Here is a 24,275-nt window from a genome sequence, read left to right as displayed (position 1 = left end):
GCTTCTGATGAAATTCTCAGCTTACTTCATATGACACAGAGCTGTGCACAAGGCCTGAGAAGGAACGAGAGAGAGATACACCAACATGGCTGCCAGGCAGTACACGTAAAGGAGCACAAGTATCAATGCTCAGGAAAAGGGAAGAGTGACACACTGAAAACCATATTGCAGCCAAGCAGTGGGTCACTACTGCTATTTACACTAAATGTAGCAGCATTATATGTAAATGGAATCTAGTGTGAAAATATTGTATTGCCTACACAAAAACTAAATAGCACAAGTTCTGGAAGAAAGAAAAGTAAGATGAAACTCTCATTGTTTTTTTGTTACAGAATTAGATCTACAAAAAGCATTAAATTTGCAAAGCCTTACAGTCAAAGAAGGGCAGCTAATGATTTACAGAACAAAAGGCAAAGGCTACTTAATGGCTTCATCTTTTAAGAAATTCTTCCTGTCATTAACCGTTGATGCCTTGAGTTTTGCCAAAACTCCATATTCCAAGGTAAAGTATGCACCCTTTTAATAAAATACACATCCGTAAAATGTAGTCCATTTTCATGTTCACTCAAACATTCTGTTAGGTGCCATTTTGAAATTCTTAAAACTGCTTAATAAATGTAATTTTGAAGGTTACCTCAGATTAGCTGTCTTTACAGAACGTTGAAAATGTAAGGAACATAAAACTTATGAGGTAAAGTTTACTAATCTTTGGTAAAAATCTTCTCAGTTTAGAATCTTATAACCTGGCTTTCCATAGATTCACCTCAGAAGCACATAATAAAATTAGCCTAGAGAGGATCCTGAATCAACTCTTACTCCTTTACCAATCCTTGTGAACACTGAACTCTGCGTATGATTCCATGTATGCTCGAAAAATAAAATTATTAAATATATGACTGTGTTTGCTATTACTTTGACTCTTAGGGGCCAATTTATCAAGCTCCGTATGGAGCTTGATGCCCCGTGTTTCTGGCGAGCCTTCAAGCTCGCCAGAAACACAAGTTATGAAGCAGTGGTCTAAAGACCGCTGCTCCATAACCTGTCTGCCTCCTCTGAGGCGGCGGACAGACATTGCCGGAAATCAACCCGATCCAATACGATCAGGTTGATTGATACCCCCTGCTAGCGGCCGATTGGCCGTGAATCTGCAGGGGGCGGTATTGCACCAGCAGTTCACAAGAACTGCTGGTGCAATGATAAATGCCGAGAGCTTATGCTGTCGGAATTTATCGATGTGCAGCGGACATGATCTGCAATATCGGATCATGAACACTTGCATCATGATAAATAGGCCCCTTAGTATGTTTATTTTGGGTATCATATGTTGGATCCATAATTTGGGTTTTTTATAACTCAATTGAGTCAGCAAGATATAGAAAGCAGGAATTCTTATTAATAAGAAAGGTCATAAAAGTCTTTCTTACAATGAGTAACTCAATGAAATGGTTATTATTGGTGCATAAATAATAATTGCATTAATTTGTTTTGTTAAAACTTCAAATTTGCAACAACCTCTGGTGCAGTACACTGTCCTTTCATGCTCAATCTAATCAATTACTTCAATATCAGCTTTGGACTGACTTGTGGGGCGGCAAGTCATAGCTGATTCTGGGGTGAATTACAAGATGCTGAGAGGTGTGCTGTGAGAGTTTGGAGAGTACATAACATTTCAGACTTGTCTTTTTCTTGTCTTCTTTTTATTCTCTTTTGTTCTTGGTTTCATATTTAAAGGGATAGTAAACACCAAAAATGTTATTGTTTAAAAAGATAGATAATCCCTTTATTTAACATTTCCCAGTTTTCCATAACCAACACTGTTATATTAATATACTTTGTGCCTCTGTTATTACCCTGTATCTAAGCTTATGCAAGCTGCATCCTTATCTCAGATCTTTTGACAGACTTGCATTTCAGGCAATTAGTGCTGACTCTAAAATAACTATACGTGCATGAACACAGTTATTTATATGAAACACATGAATTAACGACCTCTAGCTGTGAAAAACTGTCAAATGCATTCAGATAAGAGGCAGCCTTCAAGGGCTTAGAAATTAGCATAAGAGCCTATCTAGGTTTAGCATTCAACTAAGAATACCAAGAGAACAAAGCAAATTTGATGATAAAAGTAAATTGGAAAGTTGTTTAAATTTGCATGCTCTATCTGAATCATGAAAGTTTAATTTGACTTTACTATCCCTTTAAGCGCCATACTATTACAGGAAGTTTTGTTTTTAATATGGGTTTTTTTTTTAAACTGTGAATTTTGAATAATTTGTGCATGAGACCTTTCAAGTAAACATTTGTAGGCCTCATATACCTACATTCCTCTCTTGCTCAGACCCTAATTGTTGATGGCAACATATATTTGCAAATTTCAAATGCATTTGCATGCCCCTTTAATGATCTAAGTATTTAATACTCTATATTACATTACCCATCACCACTTCTTGACTTTTGTCTGATTTCCCAATTTTTGCAGCCTAATTGTATGTTTTGATCTTGTGCAGAAAAGTTCCTTCATTCCTCTTTCAAGAGTCAGAGCCTTGGAAAAAGTAGAGGAGAAGTGCTTTGGCAATTCAAATGTAATGCAAATCATCTACACAGATGAAACTGGAAACTTAGAGGCATTATATTTGCAGTGTAAGGTACTGATAAAACAGAAATACAAGAAATATGAGAAATGCATAAGAAAACTCGTTGTATTTATTCTGTAATTGCATGAATAGCAGGTGTGCATGCATTAGCCAATAAGAAAAAATAATTTATAAGCGGTTTAATTTGTGTGTGTGTGTGTGTATGTATGTATGTATGTATATGTATATGTATTTGTATAAATATAGAACAGGTCACATTAGAATAAATTATGTGTTGTTTGAAGCCATAGTAAAATATATGTTGTGTTTTGAATTTTTGTTTACACAATAAAAATGTATTATTATAATATTACATATAATACTTACATAGGGCTAGATTAGAAGTGGAGTGCAATATCATGACCGTGCTAACGCATATTACAAGTTGAATGTAAAAGGGTGCGCTCCAGCACAAACTAGATTTGCGTTCATTGATAAAGCGCAACTGAAGACCTAGCATAAAGTGTAAGTAATAAAAATAAAAGGGTACCAAACACAATAAATTTAAATAAAGTGTTTCACACCTATATACAATTTCTGAAAATAATTAATCATATAAATATTAATATTTTTTTATAAGGGCTGAAAGGTATATGGTAAGGTGTTTGACTGGATAGGGTTATAATGTATATATATTATATATATTTCTAAATATGTGTATGTGTTATATATATATATATATATATATATATATATATATATATATATATATATATATTAATGTGTTTTACTAAATATTAGAAGAGAATGTCCTTAGTATTTTTAAATATTTAAATATATATATATATATATATATATATATATAGTTGCATATATTAATATTAATATATAGGTATAGATATATATTTAAAAATAATCATTAAAAATAAAAAAAAAAACATTTTCTTCTATGTGAAGAACATTGGCATGTGAAATATAACTACTTTCCACTTTTGCGCTGTAAGTCTTATGTGATGTTGTGTTAGCGTGCAAGCGATTTTTTTCCATTGAAGTCTACGGGGAAAAGAAGTTTGCACGGTCATGATATCCGAAGTCCTAAAGTTAACGTGCATTGAGTTTCGCTCGCGTGCTAACTTTTTACTTTAAACTTGTAATAAACACACTAACCTGCCCATGTTAAAAGTTTACTTTAGCACGTGAGCAAAAAATATATTTAGTGCGCCACTTGCAATCTGGCCCATAGTATTTTTTATATACTGCAGTCATTTATAGTATGGGCTTAAATCATAGGAGCAGCCAACCCACCATATTGAGGAGCCAGATGTACATTTTTGTGTACCAGGAAACTATATCAAATGGAGATGTTTGTTGATAGAATAATCCAAAACTCCCAAACTACTGTCTTTGGGCCAGCTATGGTTTTTTGTGTGGCACACATTACCATATGTATTTGTATTACATTTATTATTAGTAACTACATTTCTGTGTCATTTTAAACTAACTAGAAATGGGATTAAAACCTAATTTTATTTTGAGGCTTTATGTTTAGTGTCAGTTTAAAGGGACATTAAAAACTAAATTAATGCTATATACAATGATGTATTAAAAAAAAAAGATTAGTCTGAGAATAACATGTAGATGTGGTTTCTAAAGTTGCATTAGCTTTTTAAATAGTGACAAAATAAGTGTAAAGTTTAATAAGTGTCTATAAAACAATATGAACTTCCATATTGTAACTTAGGTTACCTTCTCGGCTGTGGCCAATTAGGGACAGTTATAAGTAGGTCACTAGAGTGTGCAGCCAATGGCTGTGTGGAATATAAGTGTTCTGCACTTCCATGTCTAACAGAAACTGAAAAGCTTTTAATATCCAGAAAATTAAAACTGCTAAAATGCAATAGTCATTCTGAATAATTTAATATCTGCAGAGACATATGCAAAAAAAAAACTTTGTCAAGCCATCTTGTGTTATATGCTTTTGAGAGAAAAAAACAAGCAAAGAGTTGATATATTTTCTTAATGTACAGATATGATACTAGAGCTTTCACTAATGTGTTGTAATACTGTCTTTAGTGTGTCAATGAACTAAACCAGTGGCTGTCTGCAGTGAGAAAAGTCTGTGTGAATAACAATGATATGCTGTGTTCATATCACCCTGGCGTATTTAAAGGGGAGAAATGGAGCTGCTGCCACCAAAAGGATAAAGGAGGTATTGCATCTAAAATAGACACCCCAGAATATTTTACACTCCAACATGGGTTGTGTTAGTTGAAGTGAATCAGAATCCCTTTATATTGGACTCACATATATTACAAAAAAAAGCTTCCAAGAGTTTCCCTTCTTGAGGTTTAAAGCAATATTGATTTGTAATTTGCAAGTTATAACTTAACAGCATACCTGCTAAAGAGACCCTATCTCTTTCTCTTGGACCCTTTCACTAGATTTCTAATAAAGTCAATTAAAAAAAAAGTTTTAACCCCAAATGTACCCATGTCAAATATGGTAGTACCCTCACAATACGTATAACTAATTCAGGAACTTAATGCTGCTGTCTTTCTTTTAATCAAGTTTAAATCCGTTTTTGTTTAACAGTTGCCGGCTGTGACAAAACTCGCCATGAAGTCACATTACAAGAGTGGAATGATCTTCTGGACCCTGAATTGGAAGCACAGCTTATTTTCAGACATTTAAATGGAGTGAGAGAATTAATGAAGTAGGTGTATTATGACAATGGTTACAGATTATTTACCCTTTCTTGTGCCATTTCCAAACTATTTAACTTCTCATCTTCAGCAGTAAAACTGTTAAAGGGACACTGATTTTTTTCTTTCATGATTCAGATAGAGCATGCGATTTTAAGCAACTTTCTAATTTACTCCTATTATAAATTTTTCTTCGTTCTCTTGCTATCTTTATTTGAAAAATACATCTAAGCTTTTTTTTTTCTTGGTTCAAGACTCTGGACAGCACTTTTTTATTGGTGGATGAATTTATCCACCAATCAGCAAGGACAACCCAGGTTGTTCACCGAAAATGGTCCGGCATCTAAACTTACATTCTTTCTTTTCAAATAAAGATACCAAGAGAATAAAGAAAATTTGATAATTGGAAATAATAAGGATAATTAGAAAGTTGCTTAAAATCTCATGCTCTATCTGAATCACGAAAGAAAAAATGTGGGTTCAGTGTCCCTTTAATTATCATCAGCTGCATCTAAAAAGTGTATGTAAACAGTTAATTTCATGACAATTACTAGCGATAAACAACACTTCTCTGTATCCCATGCTACTGTTAAACCCTGTGCTAAATTCAGTAAAACTTTCTTTTACAAATAACTGTCATTGCAAGATAATCATAATAGATTGGGGCCGATTTATCAATGTCTGTCCGACATGACACACTGTAGCGTATCATGTCCGACAGACATCGCTGATTGCCGACAGCATACGCTGTCGGCATTTAACATTGCACAAGCAGTTCACCAGAACTGCTTGTGCAATGTTGCCTCCTGCAGATTCCCGAAAAATCAGCCGCTAGCAGGGGGTCTCAATCAGCCCGATCATATAGGATCGGGCAGATTGCAGAGCACAGCCTCAGAGGCAGCGGACCAGTTATGGAGCAGCAGTCTTTCGACCGCTGCTTCATAACTGCTATTTCCAGTGAGCCTGATAATTCGGCCCCTTAGAGTTCTATTTAAATCACTTTTGCCTAGATTACAAGTTTTACACTAAACAGGGTGCGAAAATAACTTAAAAAAATGCGTTATTTTACTCTCTATAGTGCTGTCATTATGAGTTACTGAAAAACCTCCTTGTGCTGTGCGTTATGGTGCGTTAAGCTCCATAGCACACAAAAGCCAAGGGCTGAGTTTACGTGCTCGTGCACGCTTTCACCCATAGACATCAATAGGGAGAAAGTGTTAGAAAAAAAAACCCACCTGAAGTGCAGAATGGCGATCGCCGTGACGCAACCCCATTAATGTCTATGAGGGAAAGAAAGTTATGTTTAAACCTAACACCCTAACATAAACCCCTAGTCTAAACACCCCTATTCCGCCGCTCCCAACATCGCTGACACTAATTAAAAGTTATTAACCCCTAATCCGCCACTCCCCGACATCGCTGACACTAAATAAAAGATATTAACCCCTAACCCGCCGCTCCCCAACATCGCCGACACTAATAAAAGCTATTAACCCCTAATACTCCACTCCCCGACATCAATAAAAATTATTAACCCCTATTCCACCACTACCCGACATCACCACCACTAAATAATGTTATTAACCCCTAATCCTCCGCTCCCCGACATCGCAGCAACTAAATAAAGTTATTAACCCCTAATCCTCCGCTCCCCCTCATCTCCAACACCTGAATAAACCTATTAACCCCTACACCGCCGCCACCCCACATCGCAAAAACTAAACTATTAACCCCTAAACCTAACACCCCCCCTAACTTTAAATTAAAATTACAATATAACTATCTTAAAATAAATAAAAAGCTTACCTGTGAAATAAAAAAAACTTAGTTTAAACTATAAATTAATCTAACATATCTATTCTAATAAATTTAAAAAAAATACCAATTAAAAAAACTAAATTACAAATTTTAAAAAACTAACGCCTAGATTTAGAGTTTTGTCGGTAAAGACCCGCGTAGCTAACGCTGCTTTTTTCCCAACGCACACTTCAAACAGCGCTGGTATTTAGAGTTGTCTGAGGGGCTGCGTTAGGCTCAAAAAAGGGTGCGTTGAGCCTAATTTAGCTCTACTTCCACCCTCAATACCAGCGTTGCTTATGGTAGCGGTAAGCAGCTAAAATGTGCTCGTGCACGATATCCCCATAGGAAACAATGGGGCAGTTTGGGCTGAAAAAAACCTAACACCTGCAAAAAAGCAGCGTTCAGCTCCTAACGCAGCCCAATTGTTTCCTATGGGGAAACACTTTCTAAGTCTGCACCTAACACCCTAACATGAACCCCGAGTCTAAACACCCCTAACCTTACACTTATTAACCCCTAATCTGCCGCCCCCGCTATCGCTGACACCTACATTATATTACTAACCCCTAATCTGCCGATCCGGACATCGCCGCAACCTACATTATCCCTATGAACCCCTAATCTGCTGCCCCTAACACCGCCGACCCCTATATTATATTTATTAACCCCTAATCTGCCCCCCCAAAGTCGCCGCTACCTTACCTACACTTATTAACCCCTAATCTGCCGACCGGACCTCGCCGCCACTATAATAAATGTATTAACCCCTAAACCGCCGCACTCCCGCCTCGCAAACACTATAATAAATAGTATTAACCACTAATCTGCCCTCCCTAACATCGCCGCCACCTACCTACAATTATTAACCCCTAATCTCCCGCCCGCACCGTCGCCGCTACTATAATAAAGTTATTTACCCCTAAACCTAACTCTAACCCTAACACCCCCCCTAACATAAATATAATTTAAATTAAACAAAATAATATTCCTAAAATTAACTAAATTAATCATATTTAAAACTAAATACTTACCTATAAAATAAACCCTAATATAGCTACAATATAACTAATAATTACATTGTAGCTATTTTAAGATTTATATTTATTTTACAGGCAACTTTGTATTTATTTTAACTAGGTACAATAGCTATTAAATAGTTAATAACTATTTAATAGCTACCTAGTTAAAATAAGTACAAAATTACCTGTAAAATAAATCCTAACCTAAGTTACAATTAAACCTAACACTACACTATCATTAAATTAATTAAATTAATTACCTACAATTACCTAAAATAAAATACAATAAAATAAACTATTCTATAATATAAAAAAACAAACACTAAATTACAAAAAATAAAAAAGAATTACAAGAAGTTTAAACTAATTACACCTAATCTAAGCCCCCTAATAAAATAAAAAAGCCCCCCAAAATAAAAAATTACCAAAGTAATCAGCTCTTTTACCCCTTAAAAGGGCTTTTTGCGGGGCATTGCCCAAAAGTAATCAGCTCTTTTACCTGCAAAAAAAATACAATACCCCCCACAACATTACAACCCACTACCCACATACCCCTACTCTAACCCACCCAAGCCCCCCTTAAAAAAACCTATCGCTAACCACCTGAAGATCTCCCTACCTTGAGTCGTCTTCACCCAGCCGAGCCGAATTCTTCATCAAAGGTGCGGAGAGGAGGTCCTTGATCCGGTAGAAGTCTTCATCCAAGCGGCAAAGAAGAGGTCCTCCATCCGGTAGAAGTGTTCATCCAGGCGGCGTCTTCAATCTCCATCCATCCGGAGCGGAGCCATCTTCAACGGAGCCAACACGGAGCCATCCTCTTCAACCAACGACTTCCCAACGAATGAAGGATCCAATCAGCCAATCGTATTGAACTCGCATTCTATTGGCTGTTCTGATCGGCTGGGTGAAGACGACTCAAGGTAGGGAGATCTTCAGGGGGTTAGCGATAGGTTTTTTAAGGGGGGGTTGGGTGGGTTAGAGTAGGGGTATGTGGCGGCGAGGTCCGGTCGGCAGATTAGGGGTCAATAAGTGTAGTTAGGTAGCGGCGACATTGGGGGGGCAGATTATGGGTTAATAAATATAATATAGGGGTCGGCGATGTTAGGGGCAGCAGATTAGGGGTTTATAGGTATAATGTAGGTGGCAACGGTGTCCGCTCAGCAGATTAGGGGTTAAAAAAAATTATTATAGTGGCGGCGATGTGGGGGGGGCCTCGGTTTAGGGGTACATAGTTTATGGGTGTTAGTGTACTTTAGAGCACAGTAGTTAAGAGCTTTATATTCACGCGTTAGCCCATAAAGCTCTTAACTACTGACTTTTTTGTCGGTAGGAGTCTTGTCGGTAGAGGGTCTACCGCTCACTTCTCCCAAGACTCCAAATTAGGCACATCCCATTGAAAAGATAGGATACGCAATTGGCGTAAGGGGATCTGCGGTAGCCTGGAGTCACGGTAGGGAAGTGAACGTTAGACCCTTTCCTGCCTGACTCTAAATACCAGCGGGCGGTAAAAAGCAGCGCTAGGACCCCTTAACGCTGCTTTTGACGGCTAACGCAGAACTCTAAATCTAGGTGTAACACTACTAAAAAAAATTCAAAATCTAAAATACAAACACTAAATTACGAAAAATAAAAAACACTAGGATAACAAAAAAATATAAACGAAATTATAAAAAAATAAAAACAATTATACCTAATCTAATAGCCCTATAAAAATAAAAAAGCCTCCCCCCAAAATAAAAACACCCCCTAACCTACAATAGACTACCAATAGCCTTAAAAGGGCCTTTTGTAGGGCATTGCCCTAAATTAAACAGCTTTCTTACCTGTAAAAAAATACAAAGTCCCCCCAACAATAAAACCCACCACCCAAACAACCCCCCAAAATAAAAAACCTAACGCTAAAAAAAACCTAAGCTACCCATTGCCCCTAAAGGGGCATTTGTATGGGCATTGCCCATAAAAGGATATTCAGCTCTTTTTCACTGCCCTTAAAAAGGCATTCAGGTCTTTTACACTTTGCCCAAAGCCCTAATCTGAAAAAAAACACCCCAAAAAATAAAAAAAATACCTAACACTAACCCCAGAATATCTACTCACGGTTCCTGAAGTCCGAACATCCATCTCCATCCAGGCAGCGAGAAGTCTTCATCCAGGCGGGGACATCTTCATTCATCGCGGGGTGTCTTCTATCTTCATCATGGCGGCGCGGAGCGGAGCTATCCTGGACCGGCGATGACATCCTGTGAGCTTCTGAAATCCTATTGCCTGTTCAAAACAGCCAATAGGATGAGAGCTACTGAAATCCTATTGGCTGTTCAAATCAGCCAATAGAATTTCAGTAGCTCTCATCCTATTGGCTGTTTTGAACAGCCAATAGGATTTCAGAAGCTCTCATCCTATTGGCTGATTTGAATTTGACAAATCAAATCAGCCAATAGGAATGCAAGGTACGCCATTTGAAATGGCTTTCTTGCATTTAACTTCAGTGTACAGCAGTGACCGTATGAAGAGGGCACTCTGGGCAGGATGTCATCGCCAGTCCAGGATTGCTTTGCGCCGCAGGGATGAAGATAGAAGATGCCCCCGCGATGGATGAAAATGTTGCTGCCTGGATGAAGACTTCTTGCCGCCTGGATGAAGACTTCTCGCAGCCTGGATGGAGATGGATGTCCGGACTTCAGGAACCATGAGCAGATATTCTGGGGTTAGTGTTAGGTTTTTTTTTGGGGGGGGGGGTTCAGATTAGGGCTTTGGGCAAAGTGTAAAAGAGCTGAATGCCCTTTTAAGGGCAATGCCCATACAAATGCCCCTTTAGGGACAATGGGTATCTTAGGTTTTTTTAGAGTTAGTTTTTTATTTTGGGGGGTTGGTTGGGTGGTGGGTTTTACTGTTGGGGGAATTTTGAATTTTTTTACAGGTAAAAGAGCTGTTTAACTTAGGGCAATGCCCTACAAAAGGCCCTTTTAAGGACTATTGGTAGTCTATTGTAGGTTAGGGGGTGTTTTTATTTTGGGGGGGCTTTTTTAATTTTATAGGGCTATTAGATTAGGTACAAAAGGCCCTTTTAAGGGCTATTGGTAGTTTATTGTAGGTTAGGGAGTGTTTTTATTTTGGGGGGGCTTTTATTTTTATAGGGCTATTAGAATCGATGTAATTGTTTTTATTTTTGATAATTTTGTTTATTATCTTTTGTAATCTTAGTGTTTTTTATTTTTCGTAATTTAGTGTTTATTATTTTTTGTAATTTTTTCATAGTGTTAGGTCTATTTAAATTTGTAATTTAGATTTTTTAATTGGTATTTTTTTTTAAATTTTATTAGAATAGTAATGTTAGGTTAATTTATAGTTTAAACTTAGTTTTTTTTTTTAATTTCACAGGTAAGTTTTTATTTACTTTAAGATAGTTATATTTTAACTTTAATTTAAAGTTAGGGGGGTCATAGGTTTAGGGGTTAATAGTTTAATTTAGTGTTTTGTGATGTGGGGCGCCGGCAGTTTAGGGGTTAATAGGTTTAGTTTAGTAGTTACGATGTGGGTGGCTGGTGGTTTAGGGGTTAATAGGTTTATTTAGTGGCGGCGATGTGGGGGCCCGGAGGTTTAGGGGTTAATAGGTTTATTTAGTGGCAGCACTGTCAGGGAGCAGTGGTTTAGGGGTTAATATATTTAAATAGTGTTGGTGATGTGGGTGGGCAGCAGATTAAGGGTTAATAACTTTATGTAATAGTCGCAATGTGGGTGGACAGGAGATTAGGGGTTAATAAGTTTAATATAGTGTTTGCGATGCGGGAGGGTGTCGTGTTTAGGGGTTAATATGTAGTTTATGGGTGTTAGTGTACTTTGTAACATTTTAGTTATGAGTTTTGTGAAACATTTTTGTTACACAAAATCCATAACTACTGTACTCAGATGGCGGTATGAATAGTGTCGGTATAGGCTGTAACACAAGCATTTTAGCCTGAACGCACAACCTGTAATACCGACGCTCTGAAAATCCCACACTCAGACGTAATTTTTTTGAGTGCAGAATGGACGTTGCGTTACAGGATAAAATGCTTGCGGTATATCTATACAGCCGCAACTCGTATTATGCGTTCCTAGCCATTCCACGCGCAATTACCAATTTTTCAGGGGTATAGCTGTACCGCAAAACTCGTAATCTAGCCGTTTGTTTTTTCGACATTTCTAGATGTATTACTCAAAGCATACAATTTGTATTTATTAGAAATCCCAAATACCAAACTTATTCTGTAATCAGAACATTTTAATTAATATTAAAAAATGAACAAAAAATGCTATTTCCCCTGCCTGTAAGTGACAATCTTCTCTGCCTGTGTCTTTGGTTTGTTTGTTTTTTGTGTTTGTTCTAAAAGGCAAATAATAGTCTATATTTATTTAAAACACAAATATTACCTTTCTGATTACAGTACTCTACTATCTTTCTAAGGGTTCTATGTATACAAAAGTATTAAAATTATTTAAGTATATAAAATTATATAAAACTACATTTAGCTTAAATGTATAAGCTGTATTGTGACATGTAAATATTACTTAAATATATATAATATTGTTGTTTACACTTGGGGGTCAATTTATCAAGCCCCATATGGAGCTTGATGTCCCGTGTTTCTGGCGAGCCTTCAGGCTCGCCGGAAACAGAAGTTATAAAGCAGGGATCTAAAGACCCTTGCTCCATAACCTGTCCGCCTGCTCTGAGGCGGTGGACAGAAATCAACCCCTGCTAGCAGTCGATTGGCAGCGAATCTGCAGGGGGCGGCATTGCACTAGCGTATGCTGTCGGCATTTATCGATGTGCAGCAGACATGATCCACTATATTGAATCATATCCGCTTGCACTTACATAAATTGACGCATTGGTTCCATCCCCTCCCCCAACTGTCACATTTTAAAGATGCAAATATTACAAAATTCAAACTATTACGAAATCCAAACCTTAAAAGGCAGTTTGGATAAAGGGTTTTCTACCTGTACTTTTTTAGTACCTTTAGTACTGTGTATAATACGTAGCAAAGAATACATTTTTAATTGTAGCTGTTTAAATTGATAATAGTACATACATACACATTATACCCAAAATAATGCAGTTAAGAGTGAACAAACATTTTTTTAACACTAATTGTACATTAGATTTCATATTGCATATATCCTATCGCATATTCCGATTTTATTTTTTTTGCTATGTAAAATAGTTCTTGCTGTGTAAAAATATGGTTTGTGCAGGATTTAGTGTAATGGAAAAAAGGGGGATGGGGGGAATGTGTGATTTGGCTTTACCAGTAACACACAGGCACAGTTGGATTGAGTAGATTTAAAAGGTTTTAGTTAAAAATATTAAAGAAAAAAGTAACTTATTTTAATTTTTTTTTCTAATTATGTTAAAGCAATGTAAGAGCTACTTATTTCATTTATAAAGTGTTCCGTGAAGAATAAAGGATATGAGGTTCATTAGATTTTGTGAGACTGATCTTACAATTCTTCATCATTGTGATGTTTAGCCCTTTTCATGATAAAACCTAGGTGCAATGCCATGGTGTACGGACCTCACAGATGTTATTGCATGTAGCCCATTGGACCCTACTCAGAATGTCACATAACTGCTAAATTAAGGAACACTTTTAATCTCATTTAATTCATAAGAATGGTTCTGTGTAAAACTTAAGCATATGTTACCAGTTATTTTGTTAAGAATGGGATACATTTTAGGTACAAGACATTGAGAGTATTTTACCAACTAGGTTTAACTTGGCACATACATTATTTAAGTACAGATGTCAATGCACAGGCAATATATCCTGACTGCCTCTCTAAGGCATGTGCTTTTATCCTATTTGCTGTTTTATGACGCTCGGCATGTTTTGGCTCCTCTTGCTTTTTAGGCCTCATGCACAGATAATTGCTGTTAGTTGTTGTGGACTGACATTATATCTGGCACATGTACAACATTTTACATTTCTTTGCTTGGACCTATTTTACTTGTTACCTGTATGTGAGACGTCCCTACCTATCTGACTATTAGATTCTATGCGTATTCTGTAGATCATTGTGAATGTTATATGCCATCTTTGGTCCTCATGGTTACTCCCTTTCATCCAAATGATGTTATCTTTCCACATGCTATTGGACTCCACCACTTAGACATTATGACAGTGTATTTGTTGGCCAATTGCATGTATTAATGTATTTGTTTTCATTAAAATCTAGCAAATTTGTAAAATTACAGCAATTTCAGTTTGCATGGGTAAACTTCAGTCTCAAAAAGCATTGATGAAATCTTAGTGATTTCATAAAGTAAGTTATTACATGTAAATTATATTGGGTTAATTGGGTTATTGTTTGTAATTAATCATTTGCATTAGTTTCTCTTGTAAAGAAAAATCTTTCTCTATAGGTGTTTTCAGATAATTTAGCATGATAGCCTCAAAAAGATTGTGAGTTTTTTTCTTTTAGAAAGTTTTAGATCCTCAGTGGCATTGTCTGCTCAAATTTCAATTTTCCCATATAACCTATTTATGCACAAGTCATTAAAGGCCCTTTATAGTGGAAAAATAAGAACCAAACATCTATGTATGCCAACTACAATAAAAGCAGATTTTTGTTTTTCAGATTATTATGATGATCAGTATTATTATTTTTCATTTAGTAAGATTTCTTAATCACTGTATGATCATAAATCTGAAATTTAATTTTACCTCTAACCCTGGTCACATAAAGACAAGGGGGTCACATGATCTCAGCTTAGTAGGCTGCTCTGTGATCTACTAGTTTAGACATAGCATTTTCACAGTAATGCTGTCTATTAGACACTCGTTATAGGTCAGGAAAAATGCAATGAACTTAATTCAAGTAGAAAAAGGCCAAATCATCTGGGGTGTTATTTAAAATATATGAGCTCGCGGTAGCACTTTGCACTCTGGTTAAATAACAAAATGTCCCCCAATTGCCCCCCAAATAAAGAGCACAGTTCCCTTCATAAAATAAAAAATTAGTAGCATCTTTATTTTTTTAATAAAATAACTGCACAAAGCAATTATAAGGGGTTAAAGTGAGAGTATGTAGGGTGTTACAAAAAATACAGCACTCAAAAGCAACTTTAACATTGCAGTCTATAGGGATTGTGTTTATACTGTTAATATATATGTATATGCTTATATGTGTTAATATGTGTATATACACATATAAACACATAAATATATATGTATATATTCAGATACATATATATTTTAAATTTGCTGCCCAACGCTGCCCAACTAACCCCCTGCGCTGCACTAGGTTCTCTGCCGTGTCTCACGGCATGTGAACAAGGCTCCCATTAGAGCCTATGGAAGTGAGCTCTCTTGAGCGCAATGCTTCCAGACAAAGCAAACACGAGGTCGCGTTCGCATTACACTTAACTTTTTGCATGCGCTGGTATTACTGAGTGGAGCACAAATATTGTGCTTGCGAAAGCGCAAATTTGCACTCCACTGGTAATCTAGGCCATAATTGTTAATTCAAAACATTTATTAAAAAAAAGGTTTAGATTTTCTCTTGAGTACTAAGCTCTATTCATACTATCTCACTAAAAGTAAAGTAATCATTATAGAGATCATTCTGAATTTCACGTTTATTTATTCTATTTCTTTTTTATATTTGTTTCCTAAAGAGAAAAATATTTGGAAGTGACAAAGCAGGATAACAGTGACACATCTGCCCCTGAAACAGGTACCATTTAGTGCTTGTTATCCATAATAGTTAAAGGGACAGTCTACACCAGAATTTTTATTGTTTGAAAAGATAGATAATCTCTTTATTACCCATTCCCCAGTTTTGCATAAACAACACAGTTATATAAATACACTTTTTACCTCTGTGATTACCTTGTATCTAAGCCTCTGCAAACTGCCCCTTTATTTCAGTTCTTTTGACAGACGTCCATTTTAGCCAATCAGAGCTTGCTCACTGGAACTCCACGTGCTTGAGCACAGTGTTATCTATATGATAAACGTGAACTAACACCCTCTAGTGGTGAAAAACTGTCAAAATGCCCTGAGAGAAGAGGCTGCCTTCAAAAGCTTAGAAATTAGCATATGAACCTCCTAGGTTTAGCTTTCAACTAAGAATACCAAGAGAACAAAGCAAAATTGGTGATAAAAGTAAATTGGAAAATTGTTTAAAATTTAATTCTGTATCTGAATCATGAAAGTTTATTTTGGACTAGACTGTCCCTTTAATACATGTATGACACTGTTTTGGCTGAATATCTTTATATATCAGTACAATGTATTTATATGCTGAGAATGTATTTATGAATTGCATGTGTGTATGCTTAAAAAGATGTATCCTTTATTGTTGATGTTACAAATCTTTTGTTTATTGTACTAATATACCTAATGGTATAGTATGTCGGCAATTATACGTAAATAATAATACTCTGCATTGAAACAGTTTTGAATAGAGACATTTCTTTTCTTGTGCATGCACATATCTGCCTTGCGCATTCACATTCAAACCATGCACCTGCTCAGGGAGATGTTGGTGACGTATATTTGTCTGTTATAATGCAAATTCAAATTTTGTCAACCAAATATTTGCTCTATGAGCAGGAGCAGTGTTTGAATGCAGGTGCAGATGCACAATGCTTTTTGACGGAGCTCATACATTTTTATATCACCAGTGGCAACTGTTATAATGTCACATATTATGACTCATGACATCATTCTAATCAAATATGATATCTCAAAAAACTTACATACTATAAATGACAATGTTATTCTATAACTATTCCATTACTGTAGTATATGCATATCAGTGTCTGTTGCAGTCTTATTTAAAGAGAAATGGGTTGGCTGAAGAGGAAAAGTACAACTCCTTGACAATATTGTTAGCTATGTAATGTTAGCAACATACAGTTTGCTTGTGGCCAGATCATTGTTTCAGTTTACCATTGTAAATTGTCAAAGGCTTCACAGTGCATCAACACAGTATATGAAATGATAACTTATTTATTTTATTTTTATGAATCTGATGTTTCCTTAACCCCTTAACGACAGTGACATACCCTGTACATCGCTAGTCATTAAGGGATTGTCTGGGTATAATAGCGCGGGTCTTGCCACTGACCCTTCCTCCCTCCTGAAGGCTTGCTAAAATAGCACGCTATTGAAAACATCACTCCCCATAAAAAGGGGGTACATCGCTGGTCATTAAGGTGTTAAACAGTTAAACCTCAGTGCAAGCAGTTTTGGCTACTATATGTGTGCTTCAGGACAGATACTGTTTCTTATGAGACCTTTTGGGAAATTATCACCATTTACAGAATAGTGCAGAATTATATAACATTATTTTAGTGCTATTGTTATAAAAGCTTTTTTTCCATTTGAATTTTTTAAAAATATGCCGGTTTTACAGACCCGCTCTCTGCTGAGCGGGTCTGTTTTTTTTACACAGCGTATCGGGCCAGCTGTATAGTCACAGCCCGGCCCGACCGCGCCATAACATTAAGTGCAGCTCGCTCCTGCTGTCAGACAGAGCAGGAGCGAGCTGCACTTAGTTTTATGGCGCGGTCGGGCCGGGCAGTGACTATACAGCTGGCCCGAAGCGCTGTGTAAAAAAAACAGACCCGCTCAGCAGAGAGCAGAGAGCGGGTCTATAAAACCGGCATATTTTTAAAAAATTCAAATGGAAAAAAGCTTTTATAACAATAGCACTAAAATAATGTTATATAATTCTGCACTATGTGCAGAATTATATAACATTATTTTTTAGGTTTACTGTCCCTTTAACGGCTTCTAATACTTTCTATAGGACAGGATATTATTTGTGGTATAACGTGCCATTGGAAGCAGTCGACACACGAAATTGCTTCCGACAGCATATTTTTAGCAGTTTGCCATTCCAAACCTAATAACAGTTCAATGGAAAAAGTCTAGTTAGATACATAAAGCACAAATAAAAAAAACTATAAGAAACAGGTGTAGCCAAGGTTTTTGATGTATATTTTTATATGTTTTTTTTTACAGACCTTCATGAAAGCAAAATATTTGTAGCCAAAACAAACATAATACATGACAGATAATTAAAGGAATTCTAAAGTCCAAAGTTTTATAATTCAGAGCACACAATTTTAAAACAATTTCCAATTCACTTCCATTATTAAAATATGCACTGTAGTTATATATTCACACTTTCTGAGGCACCAACTCCTACTGAGCATGTGCAAGCATTCAAAGTATAATGTATATTATACTGGGAAATTGAACTAGCTTTGACATTGTTCAGAGGAAAATCTACTGATCATTTGAAATTCAGACTAAGGGGCCGATTTATCAAGGGATGAATGGCCCCTGATGCCCCTGTTTCCGCGTGAGCCTTCAGGCTCGCCGGAAACAAGAGTTAAGAAGCAGCAGTCTTAAGACCGCTGCTCCTTAACTTGTCCACTGCCTCTGAGGCTGCGGACATCAATCCGCCAGATTTTATACGATCGGGTTGATTGACACCCCCCTGCTAGCGGCCAATTGACAGCGTTGTCTGGCGGACATGATACACTACAGCGTATCGTGTCCGCCAGACATTGATAAATCGACTCCTAAGTGCGAGTGCATTGTCTTTTTATTATTAATTTGTTTGTATATGAGCAATTAATCATTTCATATAACTTGATTATTTTTTTAACTCATATGTGTAAACCTTCATACACACTGAAATCATATTTGAACATTTAGATGATTGTATTTAGTTTGTGTGCAATTTCCATGGTTTAAAAGATAAATGTTTAATGTACAAAACAAATAAAAATCTGGTTTATTAACATTTGACCCGAGCATTCTAAAACATTTATTAACATGTGACCTAGTGGTTGGAATACAGGTGTCAAATTATCCCTATATTTGCGTACAATAGATCTGGAACATCTGTCTATCTTAGATTTAGATTAGTTAGCTTTGAGACAAATTATAAGGGACAGTCTTAACTCATGAAATCCACTTAATGCTTTACAAAACTGCCAAAATGGTTGTTTAAGAGGGCAAGCCTGTTGAATTAGATAAATCTGAAAACCATGTCATTAGAAAGTCATGTGACAAATGGGATCTCTAATGGATTCAAATGGCCTCTCTCAGAAAACCATTGAAAGAGCAAATCTAACAGACAGGAATGGCGACCAGTGTTTAGTTTGCTTTTAAAGGGACTACTGTAAAATAGTTTTTCCCTTAATGTGTTTACAATTGCTTTTTTTACCAACTGCAGAGTAAAAGTGAATGAAAATTAGCTTTTTAAGGTTTATTTGTGTATATTAAAGCTCTTATTTTGTGTTTTGAAGCCACAACCTAATAAAATGGGTTGAGCTTGTAGGTATAATCAGATCTCATTACTTTATCGCATTGTGTACATATACATGCTTCTTTATCTTATATCTGTCCATAAACCAATCACCAGTACTTGGAGAGAACAATCCTTATCTCTGCTATATCCCACTGGGAGTGTAATTTCTTCTGCTGGCTGTGTTTACACAGCTTATCTATAGCTTGTACCTGCGACCACAAACTTTCAGAATAGGTGGGGATACCACTGGCTAAATCAACTATTTCAAATGCCAATATAAGGGTAAAGGAGCTACTTGTAAACAATTTAATACACTCCAGCAGGTAAAGTGGATCATTGGGAACAAATTAAAGGGAGAAAAATTTTGAGTTAACTGTCCCTTTAATTATTTATTTTCTTACTTTGCCTAATTAAGAAAAATGTGTAAACATCACTTTTATTTCCCCCATTCATAAAAATGAAAGTGATTCTTTATGCTTCAAAGTGTTGAATCTAATTTTAATCATATAACATAAAACGTTTATTCCAAGGCAAATGTGACGGTTTTACTTTAACATTGCAACTCTTTGTTTTCTTTTCTTATTGTTCATAGATCCTGAAAAGGAAGACAGCGCTGTGCAGTTGTTCCACATCCTCCAAGATCTCAAAGCAGCTCATGATTCTTTCTTAACAGATTGCTCAAGTATTGCAGATCAAGAAAAGAAGTACTTACTGGAATTGTAGATTTCAACTGCAGCTTCTCTGTAGAAATAATGTTATAATGACAATATTGAGTGTATTACTTTTGCAAATATTTTATTATAGAATAGCACCTTAAAACTGCCAAATAATCTATTGGACTAACAAATAAAAGTATTATTTAACCAAAAATATTTCCTTTAACTATGTTTTACAAATAATGTGCATAGTCTAATGAATGTGTCATAACTGCAGTTTTCTTCAATGTCCTAGCAAAACTATTGCCATAAATCCTGTTTAACAAAAGAGAAGAAAGTGCAACCACGACTCGTATGAACAGTATTTATTTAACAATTATTTATTGATAAACTGACACTCACAAATTACTGTACAAAAGTAGTATATAACGTCACTGGTAAGCTGTTTCCCACCGATTGTTCTCCTGGATATCCAGCCAAATTGTTTCAAACGACCCTTGAAGAAGCGATAGCCGGCATACAGGAAAAATCTATGGGGGCTTGTAGAAGTCAAGAAGCCTCTAAGCATTATGACTTTCGCTGGAAAGACTCTCAAGAGACTGCTTCTTGGCAATTACTGGACAAACTCTTTCTTATATAGGCACAAAGATTTATCATGGTTTGGATGTAAACATGTAATGCTACATCATAACTATACTGGTACTTGCATTATTATATACACACAGAAATGTATAAAAAAAACATCTATAACGAACAATCGGCTAGATTACGAGTTTTGCGGTACAGCTATACCTCTGAAAGATTGGCTATTGCGCGTGGAATGGCCGGGAACACATATTACGAGTCACGGCGGTATAGCTATACCGCAAGCATTTTAACCTGTAACGCAACGTCTATTCCGCACTCAATAAAATGACATTTGAGTGCAGGAGTTTCACAGATTCTGTATTACAGGTTGTGTGGCTCGGCTAAAATGCTTGCGTTGCAGCCTATACCGGCACGATCCATACCGCCAACTGAGAGCAGTAGTTATGGATTTTGTGTTACAAAAATGTTTCACAAAACTCATAACTAAACTGTTACAAAGTACACTAACACCCATAAACTACCTATTAACCAATAAACCGCCACCCCCCGCATCGCAAACACTATATTAAACTTACTAACCCCTAATCTGCCGCCCACCCACATCGTGACTATTAAATAAACCTATTAACCCCTAATCCGCCTCCCCCGACATCGCCCGACACTAAATAAACCTATTAACCCCTTATCCGCAGCTCCCCGACATTAATAAAAGTTATTAACCCCTAATCCGCCGCTCCCCTACACCTAAATAAACCTATTAACCCCTAAACCTCCAGCCCCCCACATTGTAACTACTAAACTAAACCTATTAACCCCTACACCGCTGCCCCCCCCACATTTCAAAACACTAAATTTAACTAATAACCTCTAAATCTAACACCCCCTAACTTTAAATTAAAATTACAATATATCTATCTTTTAAAAAAAAAACTTACCTGTGAAATAAAAAAACCTATGTTTAAACTATAAATTAACCTAACATAGCTATTCTAATAAAATAAAAAAACTACCAATTAAAAACCAAAATTAAAAATTTTAAAAAACACTACAAATTTTTTTTAAAAAAAAATCTAACATTACAAAAAATAATTAACACTAAATTACGAAAAATAAAAAACTCTCAGATTACAAAAATCAATAAACAAAAGTATCAAAAATAAAAACAATTACACCTAATCTAATAGCCCTATAAAAATAAAAAAGCCTCCCCCAAAATAAAAACACCCTCTAACCTACAATAAACTACCAATAGCCATTAAAATGGCCTTTTGTAGGGCATTGCCCTAAGTTAAACAGCTCTTTTACCTTAAAAAATGACTAAGTCCCCCCCTAAAAGTAACCCCTCCACCCAACTAACCCCCCAAAATAAAAAACCTAACTCTAAAAAATCCTAAGCTATCCATTGCCCCTAAAGGGGTATTTGTATGGGCATTGCCCTTAAAATGGCATTCAGCTCTTTCAACTTTTTTACAAGTGCCCAAAGCCCTAAATCTAAAAAAAACACCCCAAAAAATAAAAAAAACACTACCCCATAAAATCTACTCATGGTTCCTGAAGTCCAGACATCCATCTTCATCCAGGTGGCGAGAAGTCTTCATTCAGGCGGCGACACCTTCATCCATCTTGGGGACGTCTTCTATCTTCATCCAGTGGCGCAGAGTGGAGCTATCCTATCCTGGAGGCTGATGACATCCTGTGCGGAACGTCTTCTTCATACGACCACTGCCTTACACTGAAGTTGAATGCAAGGTACCCATTTTAAAAACGCGTACCTTGCATTCCTATTGGCTGATTTGATTCTTCAAATTTAAATCAGCCAATAGGATTAGAGCTACTCAAATCCTATTGGCTGATTTGAACAGCCAATAGGATTTCAGAAGCTCTCATCCTATTGGCTGATTTGAAAAGCCAATAGGATTTCATGGAAATTGAATAAAATATATAGGAAATGGAAAAAAGAGCTTAATGCTAAGAGAACCATATTCAATTTGGAATGGAATAAACCATATGATGTGAACCACTTTTCATTAAAATCTTCAAGCATACAATCTCAGCCCAGGGTGTTTATGTATGTATATATATATATATATATATATATATATATATATATATATATATATATATATATATATATATATATATACATAGAACCATATACCTACAAACAATACACCTGTTATATGTTAAGTTATGATTATGCTTAAATCAATGTTGTCTATTCTTTGGTCTGTTGTTAGAATCTCAGCTGCAGAACAAGAGAGTATTAACTTTCTTCAACCTTGATATTAGTTGTTTGTATCACTATGTTCAGAGTAGCTACTATGTTTTTAGTAGCATAGGTGTGACATATGTGAATTAATAGCAACTGTAGATAAGGTTCTGAGATAGCACTGCTATAGGCAATGCTAACATCTTGTTACTTTTGTTAACAAGTGATTTGGATACAGTCCGGATTACAATGTTATTGCACAGAGAATGACTATGTGACTAGCTAGTTGCAAGAGATTATGCTGGCAGTGTCTTCGTTACCATCTAGAAGCAATTGCGGTTAAGCTCTCAGTGACACTCCTGTTACGTCACAGGAGGAGTGGCTAGGCTCCGCTCACCGGTCCGGACTGCTGAGTTAGTGTCCTTTGCTGGCAGTGATTCCCCTGTTACATCACAGGAGGAGTGGCTATGCTTCGGTCTCCGGTCTTCAACCAGAATGTCTTCGGATTCCTTTGCAAGGCGCCTACGGCCGTAGGAACTGACTTGTGTGATGTTCAGTAAATCCTGGAGCTGTGGTGCTGACAGGAAGTCAGTAGTTGCGCTGTTTGTGTGGAGAGCAATCACAGAATTCTGAGGTCTGTATTCTTGCCGTTTGTAATAACACTGGAATAGTGCCTTCAATATGAGACTGCAGTTATTCCTTGTAGAATTATTTTAGCTGGGAAATAATTTACTCTGGAAATTCCTTTCGTAGTTGAGATCAGGACACTGCTAGGTTGCTAGCAGCAGAGCTTAGTTCAGGTACACCTGGGTCAGCTAACAAAATACTAAGCACCTGTTTGCAGGTGCGTAGGGAATTTATAAACTCTGTGGGAGGGGACTAATTAAAGGTTTAAGCTCTGACATTACTCCCCCGTCAGGCAAGCGGTCCCACAGCTTGAGGTCTGGGATGATCAGGGTAACGGCAATGAAATAGGGTCACCAATTTAGGTGCATGTAAGTTTGAAGATGGTTCCCATGTATCTTCCTCATTGATGTATCCTTTCCATCGAACTAAGTATTCAAGTTGACCTCTCCTTTATCTGGAGTCTAGTAAAGATTGTACCTCATATTCTTCAGGTGCAGGTAAGACTGAAGTGGTTGGTAATACGGGTGTGGTATCCCTCATCTGTCGTGCAGGTTTAAGTAATGATACGTGGAAGGTGGGATGGATTCACATCATAGAGGGGAGTTCTAAGGTCACAGCATTCATGTTTACTATTTTCAGTATCGGAAAAGGTTCTATGTATAATTTTCCCAATTTTTTACTTGGTATTTGCAATTTTACATTTTTTGTTGACAACCAGACAAGACCTCCGAGTATGAGGTGGGGGGGTCGTCGTCTCAAGTCGTAGTATTTTTTTGTGAGTCGTG

At 36.5% G+C, this 24,275-nt stretch overlaps 1 protein-coding gene across 2 annotated transcripts in view; it reads left to right on the top strand.

Moving 5' to 3' along the window:
• Positions 1-20,280, top strand: part of LOC128653866 (ras GTPase-activating protein 4) — a 364,303-nt gene extending 344,023 nt beyond the window's left edge. Inside the window, exons 16-21 of one of the 2 annotated variants that reach the window (XM_053707405.1) lie at positions 333-502; positions 2,508-2,645; positions 4,647-4,782; positions 5,166-5,286; positions 15,755-15,813; positions 20,003-20,280. In XM_053707405.1, the coding sequence (XP_053563380.1) occupies positions 333-502; positions 2,508-2,645; positions 4,647-4,782; positions 5,166-5,286; positions 15,755-15,813; positions 20,003-20,133 (755 nt within the window). In that variant the 3' untranslated portion in view covers positions 20,134-20,280. The remainder of the gene's footprint in view (positions 1-332; positions 503-2,507; positions 2,646-4,646; positions 4,783-5,165; positions 5,287-15,754; positions 15,814-20,002) is intronic. The other variant, XM_053707406.1, reaches the window with a different exon arrangement.
• Positions 20,281-24,275: the final 3,995 nt, after the last annotated feature.

This window comes from Bombina bombina, chromosome 3 (assembly GCF_027579735.1).
Source record: "Bombina bombina isolate aBomBom1 chromosome 3, aBomBom1.pri, whole genome shotgun sequence".
Taxonomy (NCBI): domain Eukaryota; kingdom Metazoa; phylum Chordata; class Amphibia; order Anura; family Bombinatoridae; genus Bombina; species Bombina bombina.
Note: the sequence above shows the minus strand (reverse complement) of the source record. Positions and strands in the feature narration are given on the sequence as shown.